The sequence below is a fragment of the Seriola dumerili genome, unplaced genomic scaffold (genome assembly GCF_002260705.1).
Source record: "Seriola dumerili isolate Sdu_G_001 unplaced genomic scaffold, Sdu_1.0 BDQW01000432.1, whole genome shotgun sequence".
NCBI lineage: Eukaryota > Metazoa > Chordata > Actinopteri > Carangiformes > Carangidae > Seriola > Seriola dumerili.
In genome coordinates, this window is record NW_019174687.1 from 7,620 (window position 1) to 24,119 (window position 16,500).

Consider the following 16,500-nt stretch of genomic DNA (forward strand, 5'->3'; position numbering starts at 1 on the left):
CCAACATGGCAGAACAAATACTGGAAGGGACACCACAATGGCGCATAACAACTACACAGGACAGGACCAAGGTGAGGACTGATTTGAGTAAAACACCTTTGGTAAATCCTGAAGCGCAAATGTATACAGATGGCTATTGTTTCAGACAACCAGATTGTGGGTTGCAGGCAGGATACGCAGTGGTGGAATTATGGATAGACGAGACGTCTTGAATAGTCAAATAGGAACAGATGACTGGAAGTGCGTCAGCGCAGAAAGTAGATTGGTGATGATATAAATATGGCATGTTAACAGCCAGGTGATAATGTCCCCTCAGTGGCTACACAGCATGTTGACACAGACTCACGGACCTGACCACAGGAGCACTAGACAGATGACACATGACTTACGACACTGGTGGATTGACGGTAAGCATGCTGTAGTCAAAAACTTTGTTAAAGACTGCTCAGTGTGCCAGACATGTTAAACCGTGAAAGTGGGAAATGTTATTTGTTGGTAATTGTGGGCTCCTTCTTATGGTGGGTTGAGGCCTATCCCACCGCAAAGGAGGACGCCACATCAGTGATAAAATGTTTGATAAACCACTACATTCCCACTCATGGTTTTCCCAGTCTAATTCGCTCTGACAATGGAACACATTTCAAAAATAAAGACATGGAGATAGTTGAGAAAGCATTAGGATTAAAACATAACATAAGTATAACCGAGTTTTATAATTGTTATTTGTGTCTGTGTGATTAAAACAGAGACCGGCACCACTCGTCTGAGGGAAAGGAGATCAGGTGGACGTGCTGTGGCTGAGGTGAAAAGGGGGGGTCTCCTGATGGATCAGTAACTTGAGCTCTGGCTGAACTGAGAGCCCTCTCAGCCACCATGCACGAACACTCTGGCGTCGACAACCCCTTGGACGACTGGTTTGACCGAGTGCTTGGCAAGTATAAAAATATTATATTATCCATGTTTACTTCATTTGTGGTTATTATTGTAGAATTAGCCTTCTGTGGTTGTTGCTGTATTCGTGGTGCTCGTACTCTAACTGAAAAAGCTATTGTTGCAACACTCACGAAGAAAGACGTCCTGATAGCACCCCCTCCATACGGCCAAATGTGTATTATGATGGATGAACGCCGATCTCTTTTAGAATTGGACGGGGCGGAGGAATCAGAGAACGAGGTGGAGGATGGTATCTGAGGAGGAAAGTAGTCCCACAGGGGAAGGTTAAAACGTTAGGTATGGGGGGAGGTTCCACCCCATCGCAAGGTTGACCTGTGGAGGACACAGACGGATATGTTGAACTCAGTTTGTTGAGTTCAAAAGGGGGTCTGTTGGAAAATTTCAGGCTATTAAACCTAAACCTGTTAAATGTTTTAGGTTAGAAGATATTTAAGTGCTATGGGTGAGTGGTGGTTTAAACATCTGCCTCAAGGAAACTATTTACAACCACTGATAAGTACCACTCTATGGGCATGTGTAGGGGGCAGCCGGAGGTAACGGATAGAGATGTGGTAATTTATGTGTAAAAACTAACTGTCTTCTTTTAAGCTGCTGAGTTTTAGGTTTCACTTAGGGTCGGAGTAAGATGGGAAGGAAGAAGCCAGCAGAGCCAATCAGAAGACGACAAAACGCCCATGCACATTTCTTTGTTTGTACCTGTATAAAAACACTGGATCAGGGAAAGTTAGGTTATCAGACTGTGGACTGACCAACACTTGTTATTGGTTAGGGAAATACACATTTGATCCAGAATTCTGTAATTGTTCATTGTTCATTGTTTGCTGAAAAGATTCACTAAACAAATTTAACTAAATTCTTTGGTGTGGACATGCACTTGTCATTTGAGTATTGTGATCACTGGAAGGAGGGGTGAGGGTTTTTTCCTCTGAAGAGCAAAAAATTCCTTCAAGAGACAGCTTCTATCGGGAAAAGCAGCAAATGTAAACACTGAGAGGACCTTAACACGGCAATTGAATAGTATTGCATGCTCACACTTAATCTGAAAGCTTGACAGTTTGCAGTTTTCTCGTTGGAAGCTGTGTCTGCAAACTGTCAGCGTTCAAATTGTCATTTCAAGAGAGAACACCTCAGGATAAGTTTCCCTCTCTATTTGAGTAGCATCCATGAAGAATATGATGGAATTTCTTTCTACATGTCCTAAAGTTATCAGTTTTACCTGAGCATGCAATTATGTTCAATAACGCTGTTAAATCATTCTCAAGGCTTAAATCTGCAGCTTCTCCGTAAGAAGCTGTCCCTGTGTCTGCAAACTGACAGCTTTCACTATAAGTGTGATTTCATCACAGAAGACTTAAGGATAAGTTTTCCTGTCTATTTGAGTACCATCCATGAAGAATATGATGTATTTCATGCTTACATGTCCTAAAGTTATCAATTACACATGAGCATGCAGTTATGTTCAATAACGCTGTTAAATCATTGTCAGCGCTTAAATCTGGTGCTTTCCTAGATAGAAGCCGTCTCTGTGTCTGAAAAAGTAGTTTTTCTCACCACATGTTTTTTCTGTACAGAACACTTAAAAATAAGTTTGACTGTCTATTTGAGTACCATCCATGAAGAATATGGTGTATTTCATGCTTACATGTCCTAAAGTTATCAATTACACCTGAACATTCAGTTATGGTCAATAACGCTGTTAAATCATTCTCAGCGCAGAACACTTGAGGATAAGTTTTCCATTTAAGTACCATCCATGAAGAATATGATGTATTTCATGTTTACATGTCCTAAAGTTATCAATTACACCTGAACATTCAGTTATGGTCAATAACGCTGTTAAATCATTCTCAGCGCAGAACACTTGAGGATAAGTTTTCCATTTAAGTGCCATCCATGAAGAATATTATGTATTTCATGTTTACATGTCCTAAAGTTATCAATTACACCTGAGCATGCAATACTATTCATTAGCTGTGTTAACATGCTCACAGTGTTAAAATCTGCTGTTTTCCTCGATAGAAGTTGTCTCTGTCTGTAAACTTAGTTTTTCTCGTCTCATGTTATTTCTGTACAGTACAATTTAGGATCAGTTTTCCTGTCTATTTGAGTACAAACTGACAGCTTTGGAATTAAGTGCGATTTCATCACAGAACACTTGAGGATAAGTTTTCCTCTCTATTTGAGTACCATCCATGAAGAATATAATGTATTTCATGCGTACATGTCCTAAAGTTATCAATTACACCTGAACATGCAGTTATGGTCAATAACGCTGTTAAATCATTCTCAGCGCTTAAATCTGCTGCTTTTCTCCTTAGAAGCTGTCTCTGTCACTGCAAACTGACTGCTTTCATATTAAGTGTGATTTCATCACAGAACACTTGAGGATAATTTTTCCATTTAAGTGCCATCCATGAAGAATATAATGTATTTCATGCTTACATGTCCTAAAGTTATCAGTTACACCTGAGCATGCAGTTATGTTCAATAACGCTGTTAAATCATTCTCAGCGCTTAAATCTGCTGCTTTTCTCGTTAGAAGCTGTCTCTGTGTCTGCAAACTGACTGCTTTCACTTTGAGTGTGATTTCATCACAGAACACTTGAGGATAAGTTTAACTGTCTTTTATAGTGCCATCCATGAAGAATATGTTGTATTTCATGCTTACATGTCCTAAAGTTATCAATTACACCTGAGCATGCAATTATGTTCAATAACGCTGTTAAATCATTCTCAGCGCTTAAATCTGCTGCTTTTCTCGTTAGAAGCTGTCTCTGTGTCTGCAAACTGACTGCTTTAACTTTAAGTGTGATTTCATCACAGAACACTTGAGGATAAGTTTTCCTGTCTATTCTAGTGCCATCCATGAAGAATATGATGTATTTCATGCTTACATGTCCTAAAGTTATCAGTTACACCTGAGCATGCAGTTATGTTCAATAACGCTGTTAAATCATTCTCAGCGCTTAAATCTGCTGCTTTTCTCGTTAGAAGCTGTCTCTGTGTCTGCAAACTGACTGCTTTCACTTTAAGTATGATTTCATCACAGAACACTTGAGGGTGAGTCTTCCTGTCTATTTGAGTACCATCCATGAAGAATATGATGTATTTCATGCTTACATGTCCTAAAGTTATCAGTTACACCTGAGCATGCAGTTATGTTCAATAACGCTGTTAAATCATTCTCAGCGCTTAAATCTGATGCTTTTCTCGTTAGAAGCTGTCTCTGTGACTGCAAACTGACTGCTATAACTTTAAGTGTGATTTCATCACAGAACACTTGAGGATACGTTTTCCTGTCTATTTGAGTACCATCCATCAAGAATATGTTGTATTTCATGCTTACATGTACTAAAGTTATCAATTACACCTGAGCATGCAGTTATGTTCAATAACGCTGTTAAATCATTCTCAGCGCTTAAATCTGCTGCTTTTCTCGTTAGAAGCTGTCTCTGTGTCTGCAAACTGACTGCTTTCACTTTAAGTGTGATTTCATCACAGAACACTTGAGGGTGAGTCTTCCTGTCTATTTGAGTACCATCCATGAAGAATATGATGTATTTCATGCTTACATGTCCTAATCAGTTACACCTGAGCATGCAGTTATGTTCAATAACGCTGTTAAATCATTCTCAACGCTTAAATCTGGTGCTTTCCTCGATAGAAGCCGTCTCTGTGTCTGTAAACCTAGTTTTTCTCACCACATGTTTTTTCAGTACAGAACACTTAAGGATGAGTTTAACTGTCTATTTGAGTAGGATACATGAAGAATATGATGTATTTCATATTTACATGTCCTAAAGTTATCAGTTACACCTGAGCATACAGTTATGTTCAATAACGCTGTTAAATCATTTTCAGCGCTTAAATCTGCTGCTTTTCTCCTTAAAAGCTTTCTCTGTCACTGCAAACTGACTGCTTTCACATTAAGTGTGATTTCATCGCATAACACTTGAGGATACGTTTTCCTGTCTACTTGAGTACCATCCATGAAGAATATAATGTATTTCATGCTTACATGTCCTAAAGTTATCAGTTACACCTGAGCATGCAGTTATGTTCAATATCGCTGTTAAATCATTCTCAGCGCTTAAATCTGCTGCTTTTCTCGTTAGAAGCTGTCTCTGTGTCTGCAAACTGACTGCTATAACTTTAAGTGTGATTTCATCACAGAACACTTCAGGATAAGTTTTCCTGTCTATTCTAGTGCCATCCATGAAGAATATGATGTATTTCATAAGCATGTCCTAAAGTTATCAATTACCCCTGAACATGCAGTTATGGTCAATAACGCTGTTAAATCATTCTCAGCGCTTAAATCTGCTGCTTTTCTCGTTAGAAGCTGTCTCTGTGTCTGCAAACTGACTGCTATAACTTTAAGTGTGATTTCATCACAGAACACTTCAGGATAAGTTTTCCTGTCTATTCTAGTGCCATCCATGAAGAATATGATGTATTTCATAAGCATGTCCTAAAGTTATCAATTACCCCTGAACATGCAGTTATGGTCAATAACGCTGTTAAATCATTCTCAGCGCTTAAATCTGCTGCTTTTCTCGTTAGAAGCTGTCTCTGTGTCTGCAAACTGACTGCTATAACTTTAAGTGTGATTTCATCACAGAACACTTCAGGATAAGTTTTCCTGTCTATTCTAGTGCCATCCATGAAGAATATGATGTATTTCATAAGCATGTCCTAAAGTTATCAATTACCCCTGAACATGCAGTTATGGTCAATAACGCTGTTAAATCATTCTCAGCGCTTAAATCTGCTGCTTTTCTCGTTAGAAGCTGTCTCTGTGTCTGCAAACTGACTGCTATAACTTTAAGTGTGATTTCATCACAGAACACTTCAGGATAAGTTTTCCTGTCTATTCTAGTGCCATCCATGAAGAATATGATGTATTTCATAAGCATGTCCTAAAGTTATCAATTACCCCTGAACATGCAGTTATGGTCAATAACGCTGTTAAATCATTCTCAGCGCTTAAATCTGCTGCTTTTCTCGTTAGAAGCTGTCTCTGTGTCTGCAAACTGACTGCTATAACTTTAAGTGTGATTTCATCACAGAACACTTCAGGATAAGTTTTCCTGTCTATTCTAGTGCCATCCATGAAGAATATGATGTATTTCATAAGCATGTCCTAAAGTTATCAATTACCCCTGAACATGCAGTTATGGTCAATAACGCTGTTAAATCATTCTCAGCGCTTAAATCTGCTGCTTTTCTCGTTAGAAGCTGTCTCTGTGTCTGCAAACTGACTGCTATAACTTTAAGTGTGATTTCATCACAGAACACTTCAGGATAAGTTTTCCTGTCTATTCTAGTGCCATCCATGAAGAATATGATGTATTTCATAAGCATGTCCTAAAGTTATCAATTACCCCTGAACATGCAGTTATGGTCAATAACGCTGTTAAATCATTCTCAGCGCTTAAATCTGCTGCTTTTCTCGTTAGAAGCTGTCTCTGTGTCTGCAAACTGACTGCTATAACTTTAAGTGTGATTTCATCACAGAACACTTCAGGATAAGTTTTCCTGTCTATTCTAGTGCCATCCATGAAGAATATGATGTATTTCATAAGCATGTCCTAAAGTTATCAATTACCCCTGAACATGCAGTTATGGTCAATAACGCTGTTAAATCATTCTCAGCGCTTAAATCTGCTGCTTTTCTCGTTAGAAGCTGTCTCTGTGTCTGCAAACTGACTGCTATAACTTTAAGTGTGATTTCATCACAGAACACTTCAGGATAAGTTTTCCTGTCTATTCTAGTGCCATCCATGAAGAATATGATGTATTTCATAAGCATGTCCTAAAGTTATCAATTACCCCTGAACATGCAGTTATGGTCAATAACGCTGTTAAATCATTCTCAGCGCTTAAATCTGCTGCTTTTCTCGTTAGAAGCTGTCTCTGTGTCTGCAAACTGACTGCTATAACTTTAAGTGTGATTTCATCACAGAACACTTCAGGATAAGTTTTCCTGTCTATTCTAGTGCCATCCATGAAGAATATGATGTATTTCATAAGCATGTCCTAAAGTTATCAATTACCCCTGAACATGCAGTTATGGTCAATAACGCTGTTAAATCATTCTCAGCGCTTAAATCTGCTGCTTTTCTCGTTAGAAGCTGTCTCTGTGTCTGCAAACTGACTGCTATAACTTTAAGTGTGATTTCATCACAGAACACTTCAGGATAAGTTTTCCTGTCTATTCTAGTGCCATCCATGAAGAATATGATGTATTTCATAAGCATGTCCTAAAGTTATCAATTACCCCTGAACATGCAGTTATGGTCAATAACGCTGTTAAATCATTCTCAGCGCTTAAATCTGCTGCTTTTCTCGTTAGAAGCTGTCTCTGTGTCTGCAAACTGACTGCTATAACTTTAAGTGTGATTTCATCACAGAACACTTGAGGGTAAGTCTTCCTGTCTATTTGAGTACCATCCATGAAGAATATGATGTATTTCATAAGCATGTCCTAAAGTTATCAATTACACCTGAACATGCAGTTATGGTCAATAACGCTGTTAAATCATTCTCAGCGCCTAAATCTGGTGCTTTCCTTGATAGAAGCCGTCTCTGTGTCTGTAAACCTAGTTTTTCTCACCACATGTTTTTTCTGTACAGAACACTTAAGGATGAGTTTAACTGTCTATTTCAGTACCATCAATGAAGGATATGATGTATTTCATGCTTACATGTCCTAAAGTTATCAGTTACACCTGAGCATACAGTTATGTTCAATAACGCTGTTAAATCATTCTCAGCGCTTAAATCTGCTGCTTTTCTTGTTAAAAGCTGTCTCTGTGTCTGCAAACTGACTGCTTTCACTTTAAGTGTGATTTCATCACAGAACACTTGAGGATAAGTTTCCCTGTCTATTCTAGTGCCGTCAATGAAGAATATGTTATATGTCATGCTTACATGTCCTAAAGTTATCAGTTACACCTGAGCATACAGATATGTTCAATAACGCTGTTAAATCATTCTCAGCGCTTAAATCTGCTGCTTTCTCCTTAGAAGCTGTCTCTGTCACTGCAAACTGACTGCTTTCATATTAAGTGTGATCTCATCACAGAACACTTTAGGGTAAGTCTTCCTGTCTATTTGAGTACCATCCATGAAGAATATTATGTATTTCATGCTTACATGTCCTAAAGTTATCAATTACACCTGAACATGCAGTTATGTTCAATAACGCTGTTAAATCATTCTCAGCGCTTAAATCTGGTGTTTTCCTCGATAGAAGCCGTCTCTGTGCCTGAAAACCTAGTTTTTCTCACCACATGGTATTTCTGTACAGAACACTTGAGGATACGTGTAACTGTCTCTTTGAGTACCATCCATGAAGAATATTATGTATTTCATGCTTACATGTACTAAAGTTATCAGTTACACCTGAGCATGCAGTTATGTTCAATATCGCTGTTAAATCATTCTCAGCGCTTAAATCTGCTGCTTTTCTTGTTAGAAGCTGTCTCTGCAAACTGACTGCTTTCACTTTAAGTGTGATTTCATCACAGAACACTTGAGGATAAGTTTCCCTTTCTATTCTAGTGCCATCCATGAAGAATATGTTGTATTTCATGCTTACATGTCCTAAAGTTATCAGTTACACCTGAGCATGCAGTTATGTTCAATAACGCTGTTAAATCATTCTCAGCGCTTAAATCTGCTGATTTTCTCGTCAGAAGCTGTCTCTGTGTCTGTAAACCTAGTTTTTCTCACCTCATGTTATTTCTGTACAGAACACTTCAGGACAAGTTTTCCTGTCTATTTGAGTAGCATACATGAAGAATATAATGTATTTCATGCTTGCATGTCCTAAAGTTATCAGTTACACCTGAGCATGCAATTATGTTCAATAACGCTGTTAGATTTAACAGCGTTATTGAACATAATTGCATTCTCAGCGCTTAAATCTGCTGCTTTTCTCGTTAGAAGATGTCTGTTTCTGCAAACTCACAGCTTTCAAATTAAGTGTGATTTCATCACAGAACACTTCATTATAAGTTTACCTGTCTATATGAGCAGCATTCATCAAGAATATGATGGACATCATGCTTACATGTCCTAAAGTTATCAGTTACTCCTGAGCATGCAATACTGTTCAACAGCGCTCTTAAAGTGCTCTCAGCGCTTCAATCTGCTGCTTTTCTCGTGAGAAGATGTCTGTTTCTGCAAACTCACAGCTTTCACATTAAGTGTGATTTCATCACAGAACACTTCATTATAAGTTTCCCTGTCTATATGAGCAGCATTCATCAAGAATATGATGGACATCATGCTTACATGTCCTAAAGTTATCAGTTACACCTGAGCATGCAGTTATGTTCAATAACGCTGTTAAATCATTCTCAGCGCTTAAATCTGCTGCTTTTCTTGTTAGAAGCTGTCTCTGCAAACTGACTGCTTTCACTTTAAGTGTGATTTCATCACAGAACACTTGAGGATAAGTTTCCCTTTCTATTCTAGTGCCATCCATGAAGAATATGATGTATTTCATGCTTACATGTCCTAAAGTTATCAGTTACACCTGAGCATGCAGTTATGTTCAATAACGCTGTTAAATCATTCTCAGCGCTTAAATCTGCTGATTTTCTCGTCAGAAGCTGTCTCTGTGTCTGTAAACCTAGTTTTTCTCACCTCATGTTATTTCTGTACAGAACACTTCAGGACAAGTTTTCCTGTCTATTTGAGTAGCATACATGAAGAATATAATGTATTTCATGCTTGCATGTCCTAAAGTTATCAGTTCCACCTGAGCATGCAATTATGTTCAATAACGCTGTTAAATCATTCTCAGCGCTTAAATCTGCTGCTTTTCTGGATAGAAGCTGGATCTGTTTCTGGAAACTGTCAGCTTTCACATTAAGTGGGATTTCAACACAGAACACTTGAGGATAAGTTTTCCTGTCTATTTGAGCAGCATTCATGAAGAATATGATGGACGTCATGCTTACATGGCCTAAAGTTATCAGTTACACCTGAGCATGCAATACTGTTGCTGTCAGATCTTAAATCTGCTGCATTTCTGGATAGAAGCTGTATCTGTTTCTGGAAACTGTCAGCTTTCACATTAAGTGTGATTTCAACACAGAACACTTGAGGATAAGTTTTCCTGTCTATTTGAGCAGCATTCATGAAGAATATGATGGATTTCATGCTTACATGTCCTAAAGTTATCAGTTCCACCTGAGCATGCAATACTGTTGCTGTCAGATCTTAAATCTGCTGCTTTTCTGGATAGAAGCTGGATCTGTTTCTGGAAACTGTCAGCTTTCACATTAAGTGGGATTTCAACACAGAACACTTGAGGATAAGTTTTCCTGTCTATTTGAGCAGCATTCATGAAGAATATGATGGATTTCATGCTTACATGTCATAAAGTTATCAGTTACACCTGAGAATGCAATACTATTTAATCGCCTTCAGCGCCTGATTCTGCTTCACGCTTAACTGCGTTTGGGACGCATTTAATCACCATCATCATCAACAAAATCTGCACGTCCAGCATTTGTGCTGCTAAAAATAAAACAACATTTTTTAAATATAATCTGACAGCAACTAGGCCTTCCTTGTCAGTGGGTTTGGGGTCATTCAGAGAGTACAGTTTATCGTATATGTCTTTGCCTGTAAGGTAACCTCAACACCTCACTGAGGAAAGTGTCTGACTCCAGGAAGTAGGTGAGTCTCTCTCGAGACCAACACAAGAACTTACAGTTCTTCTCTTACATGATAGTCACCTGTCAATCACAGTAATAAATTTGTTTTTTCAAGAAGTGAGGATTGTATAACCTATTCATGAAATCTTAGGAGTATCAGGTTAAATAAAGCTCTGACTAATTATTCATTTTACCCCACATAAAGGCTAAGTGTATGGTAAGACAATCAAGTCTTTTTTTCATTATTTATTCTGAGATTTTTAACGCAATGAGCAATGATGACATAAATCGGATTTGTTCATCTCTTTTATTTGTCAGTGATCAATTTGTCAGAATTTGTCAGAACTCTCGAGAATCAATGAATGAATTGGTGTAGATGTTGTGGAGGAAATGGCCTCTGTATGACACCTCCATCCTGTCACAGAGAAAAAAGTCAAAACTCAGATTAATCTGAAATACAAAAATGTGTATTATGTTAAAAAGTGGCAGCCACTTGTTGACTGGTGAAGCCAAATGAGGAAGTTCCTTGAAGTCCCATTTCCTCTAATGACCCCTAGACAGAGTCCCACATTACTCTTAGAATTACTCTCAAAATTATTTCATAGGTTTCAAATTCAATATTGTTTAAAAAATATCCAAATTCACTTTCAAATTAACTCTTAAAGTATACACAAAATATTCAAACAGTTCCAAATTAACCTACTTAATATAAAAGTTTATTCATCGGTTTATTCATTTATCATAAGTATAAATTCATCATCATAAGTATAAATTCATCATCAGGATTAGTCAAAAAGTCCCAGAGTTACTCTAAAAGTTGCTCAAACATCCCCTAAACGTTTCTTAAAATTATTCAAAAAGTTCCACATCCAGTCCCAAAAGTTTTCAGAAGACTTGTTTTCACAGAATAAAAAAAAACAGAAAAATTATCCTGGCAAAAACCCCCAAAACAAACAAACAAAAAACATTCACTTTCCTTTCAAGGCTTTTGTAGAATGTTTTCTCATTATTCTTAGATATTAAGGTATAATATGTATAAACCTATATCAGTGTTTGAAGGCTGATGTCAATGTTGATATATTTTATATTATAAAAGCAAATAGTCATTGTTTTTATTCAATATTTACATATTTAATATAAGTAATGCTCGCAAATAGCAGAAAATGTATTTTAAGGGCACACGCTCTAATTTTGTTATAGCTCCTTCTTATTGCTGCTGTTTTAAAAATCATTGTCAGCCATGACAAACTGGGAGAGTATATTTTTTTATTTTGTTAGGGTTGGGAAACCTTGTGAAGCAGTATTTAGACCATGGAACACAAAGAACCCCCAAACAACTGACAGATATGGATATTCAATGGTATAAGACAAAAGCAAATAAGTAGTAAATAAGTAAAAATCATATGTACTAATTGGAGAAGCTGGATCAACACAATCAACCAATTATCAAAACTGCTGACAATTATTAATTTGTCTTATTTATCAATCATTTCAGCACCAAACCACAATATTAATAACAGTGTTACGTGCCGTAGTGTTATGAGGTTGTGTGTGCGTGCTGGTCTGCCCTCTGCCCTCCCCTTTTTTCCACCAGGTGATTCGGCACGGTTGTCCCTGGTTCCCCAATCAAGGGCTGGAGCTTAAAGGGGGAGTGATGAGGCTTGGCCAGTGCCAGAGTAACATTCAGCATCTTTTGAACGGTGTGTGTTGTCTATAAGATAGCTGCGTAGAGCTTTAGTGTTGATTCTGATAGTGATAGTGTGTGATAGTGCGTGATAGCTTATTGTTCATTAAGCTTGGTTTATGTACAAATATAGTTAACCATTGAGTGTTCCACTGTTGTTGTTATAGTTTTCTAAATTCCTTATTTTTGGCTGAATCTGTTTTCCTGTTCTGCACGGGCAAAACAGAAAAGAATTTTATTCATTGTTACTTTCCTGTACCCCTGGACTCTCATACGGAATGTAAAGAACAGTAATAAGAAATGCAGTATTTGTCATTTGAACAATATGAATCAATCACTGAGACTTGTCCATCTATAAAGGATGACTGACAGAACAACAGCTGCACCTGGATTCAAACAAAATGCACATACTTTCCTTTGAGGAGAATGCTGAGACGTTCATCCACAGAGGTCTTGTCCTCAGCAGCGTACTCCTGGCCTTTCTTCAGTGTCTGGATGGTGCAGAACTGTCCTGTGAGCCTCTGAAACAGAGCCTCCTTCACATGGAGGGACTCAAACATCCGCTTGTAGACTGACAGCAGCTCCCTGTTAACCTTAGTCTGGCAGAGCAGAGTCATAAGCTTACCTTATCTTTCCAATGAAAATCTCATCTAATGTTGCTGTGGTCAAATTTAAATAACATTCAAAGAGTTGGTGAATTGGTAAAGGAACAGTGACTGTGGAGGATATGTGTCCTGTCACATTATGAAAAGTCCTGGTCTGGCTCTACCAGCTTGCTGGAGGTCCCTTTCTTACATTAAATCCTCGAGTGGCACTCATGGATTTGATAAAACCTGCATCCTATATGTTATAAAGCATGCCTGAACTCAAGAGGATATGCTGCTTCCTGCCAGAGACAGCGAAGAAAAACTCAGCACTGAGCCTAAATAAACACTTGCAGGCCTCGCTGTTAGAATGTGAATGAGGGCATTTTGTTTTTTAACTCACTGGCCTTCACTTGTACAAGAGGAAGAAGAAATGCATGAAGTTGACCACCAGAAATACCACATTCCAATCCATCACATCCAGGTTGCACCTATACAGAGTCACCAATGAAATTAAGAGACCACATCCTGTGAGGGTTAAAGACAGAGAACAATGTGTATTTAGGGGAAGAAATATCTATAAACTAAATATTAAAACTTGATTCAAAGATTCTCAATCTAAAGTTAAATACTTTAGTCTGATTTAATATTAATTCATAAAGACAACATCATATATAGCTACTGTGGTTGTAATTTCAAGTTTCTGATTTTTATCACAGCCGTGCAACCATATTTGTCACTAAAATGCATGAAATGTACTTGCATCATAAGTATAAACTGAATACATGTGGAATTAATCAATTATTAGTTGTTAAATACAAGTCATTTATAAAGTACACTATATGGGTCAGGTATTTAAGACTGATTAATGAACTTAGTATGCAGGAAAATTCTCCACCCTAAACTAGAATGAGTTGCAGGGATAATACTAAAGCCTGTAACTTTACATTTACAGGTTTAAGGATACTTAATTCGGCTGCAGCTTAAAACAAGAAATTATTTTTCATTAAATAAATATAAAAATTAAATTAATTAATACATTAGTTGATTTATTTATTTTCTATTTTATTACTATACTTATGACCCATCTAGACTTTGATAATACAAGAATACCCAAGATGTTTTAAAGTTACCTTACAAGACTGACTACTGCAGCTCTGTTAGTTTACTCTTCCTCTTTCTTCTCTGAGACTAGCTTTGGCCAAAGGTCAATATACATAAATGAACTGTCAAAATTACAACCACTTTTCCTATAAATCTGCTGCTTCCTGTCTCCACTCTCTTTCCAAGTAGAAGATAAACATGTTGGAAGTGCTTTTTCCATCTGCCATTCTCTCCTTCCTTTATCTGCTATTATCAGAGCCTTTTAAGACCTCAGCTCTGTTATAAATTGATCCCTCTGTGCAGAACAGATGGTAAAAACAAGCTGGTAAAAATTTACTGATGCTTTGATGCACAGGACAGTTTTGATTATAATAAAAACATCTGTTGATGCTGTTATTAGTATTCTCCAATATTCCAAACTACAGTATTATGAACACAGGAATGCCATCGGCGGGGGCACTGTGGACTGAGCTGTAATGAGGAGGAGGCACAGCAGGATCATGTGCAGACCAAGGGTAGTTGGGATGACCACGCCTAGCAGCAGGGAAAGTTTCCACAGATGGAATAGGAGGTGATGGGTTTGCTCCCACTCCTGGCACAAAGTGGCATTGGGCATAGTCGGGACTCCTGGAGTGGACAAGGGGAACGAGGGCAGTGTGTTGTAGAGGGGGTGGTGGTGCTCTGAGGTAGAGGACATCCTTCAGCAGGGTCACCTTAAAGACTAGGGCAAGGTTAGAGAAAATATGATTGGATGTATTGATCAAGGATTTCAGGTCACATGCAGATTTGTACCTGTGGCACCTCAAGCCACGCCCACTTCTTACGTAGAGGTTCCATTGTCTGCTGGATCAACGTTGCCATCATGTTGGTTCGACCGGGCAACTTTACATAATGTTCAGAGAACTGGACTGCACTACATGTAGTTTTATATTTCACTATCGTTACTCTAATATTTATTCTATTATAATTGTTATTACATTATTGTGTCGTTCGACCAGCCAGCTGGAGCAGCCGGATCATACATAACTGCAAACGGTGCGATCGATCCAGAAAGAGAAGAGGCAAGTCGGGATAATAATAATTGAAGATTCAAGCAGTTGTAGTTATTGACTTGTGTTTGTGCAATAAAAAATATCCAAGAAAAAAAAAAAGGATTTGTGAGAAAATATTTTACAGATGTGCAACTTCATTGCATGAATTCACATTCTGGTTTGCAGGTGTGCAAATTTGGCCATGACTTCACATATTTGATAAGGGTGTGTAAATGTGTTTTGCACCACATTCACTGTAGCAACTGTGGCAAAAATGTGAGTGTATGGGTTTCTTGATTTGCGATTTCTAAACCAGGAGTGTGCAACTCCTATTGCATTTTTTCTCTGTGACCTCAAATTTACTGATACATGTGTGACTATTTTATACAACTACTAATTCCCCTCTCACAGGTGCTCAGTTGTTTTGCACCAAAAATACCTTCATATGATAACAAATACAAACAGATACAAACACTGCACAGCTTTCTTTTTAATTAGCTGAGTGGAATGAGGTAAAATTAGAGGTAAAATGGACTTTTATTTAGATGTAACTGCCACCACCATTTTTTATGCAAATTTAGGAATAAGTGTTTATTGTATTTATGCATTCTAATTTGAGATAAATATGACTTATGTACAGTAGTTCAGGGTTGGTGTGTGCAAATATTTAGTCTATTTCAGTATTTCTTCAGCCTGTGAGCCATCACTTACGAATTTAGTACACACAAATCTAGTTGGTCAAAACTCATAACGTATGTCACGTTATGTTTTACCAAACAAAAAAATATAATGCTATAGAATATGTAATTTCTGTGAAAACAACTTTTTCAAATTGCATTCATCTACAAAACAGACCTAAAAAACTAAATGATGAGCACTTTGGCTGTGTAGTTACTGCACTCACACAGTTCAATGTTACTACATATCCTGTGATAAATCTCACAGTAGGATTTCACATGGAAACGCCTGTATAAAGATTTGACTGCATCTGTTCAACTCAGGAGATTAACTATAGTCATGTGCTCACAATCTTTTTGTCAAATTTTGCTGAAGTTACTTTTACTTCCCGACTACAAGCGACTTAACATTCTCCCACTGTAACAGTATCTGCTGCTGTCTTTTCCGTCACATGTAAAAATAGATGTAGTTGTGCTCTCAAGCTTCAGACAATTCCTGATAGCTTAATTTTCCTAACCGCTTGCCAAAGTACCGAGAGGAAAACTTACCGTACCGCATCTGTCGGTAAAACTGCGTACTGTCTATGAACTGTCTGTACCGCAAAGGAGGAGGAAGGATATCGATGAAAGACTTAAGACGCTGCTGGTGTCTGCAGGCTGGACCCTCAGATCGGGGTCTGCACGATGTGCGTCGCACATTCCACACAGCTGACAGTGTCAGACTGAAATAGGCAAGAAGGCGAGAGGGGTGAAGCCCGCAGTGACTGAGAGCTCCGGGGGGGGGGGGGGGGT

At 38.0% G+C, this 16,500-nt stretch overlaps 1 protein-coding gene across 4 annotated transcripts; it reads right to left on the minus strand.

The window, feature by feature from the left end:
- Window positions 1-10,954: 10,954 nt before the first annotated feature.
- Window positions 10,955-16,382, minus strand: LOC111233946 (blood vessel epicardial substance-like). 4 transcript variants are annotated; one of them, XR_002665634.1, is made up of 4 exons: window positions 16,258-16,382; window positions 13,300-13,387; window positions 12,724-12,911; window positions 10,955-11,043 (listed from the first exon to the last, which is right to left on the minus strand). XR_002665634.1 is itself a non-coding variant. In XM_022761877.1 (3 exons), the coding sequence occupies exons 2-3, from the start codon at window positions 12,870-12,872 to the stop codon at window positions 10,968-10,970; spliced, it is 225 nt and encodes a 74-aa protein (XP_022617598.1). In that variant the 5' UTR covers window positions 12,873-12,911; window positions 16,258-16,382; the 3' UTR covers window positions 10,955-10,967. The 4 variants fall into 4 exon arrangements, 2 of the variants coding, with proteins under 2 accessions (XP_022617598.1, XP_022617597.1); XR_002665633.1 differs by having other exon boundaries at window positions 13,300-13,424; XM_022761877.1 differs by lacking the exon at window positions 13,300-13,387.
- Window positions 16,383-16,500: the final 118 nt, after the last annotated feature.

Coding starts and splice junctions, on each gene's coding strand:
- LOC111233946 (XM_022761876.1), bottom strand. CDS start 12,929: ATGACTCTGCTCTGCCAGACTAAGGTTAACAGGGAGCTGCTGTCAGTC. Junction 11,044..12,723: donor AGCATTCTCCTCAAAGGAAA/GTATGTGCATTT, acceptor TCTCTGTGACAG/GATGGAGGTGTCATACAGAG.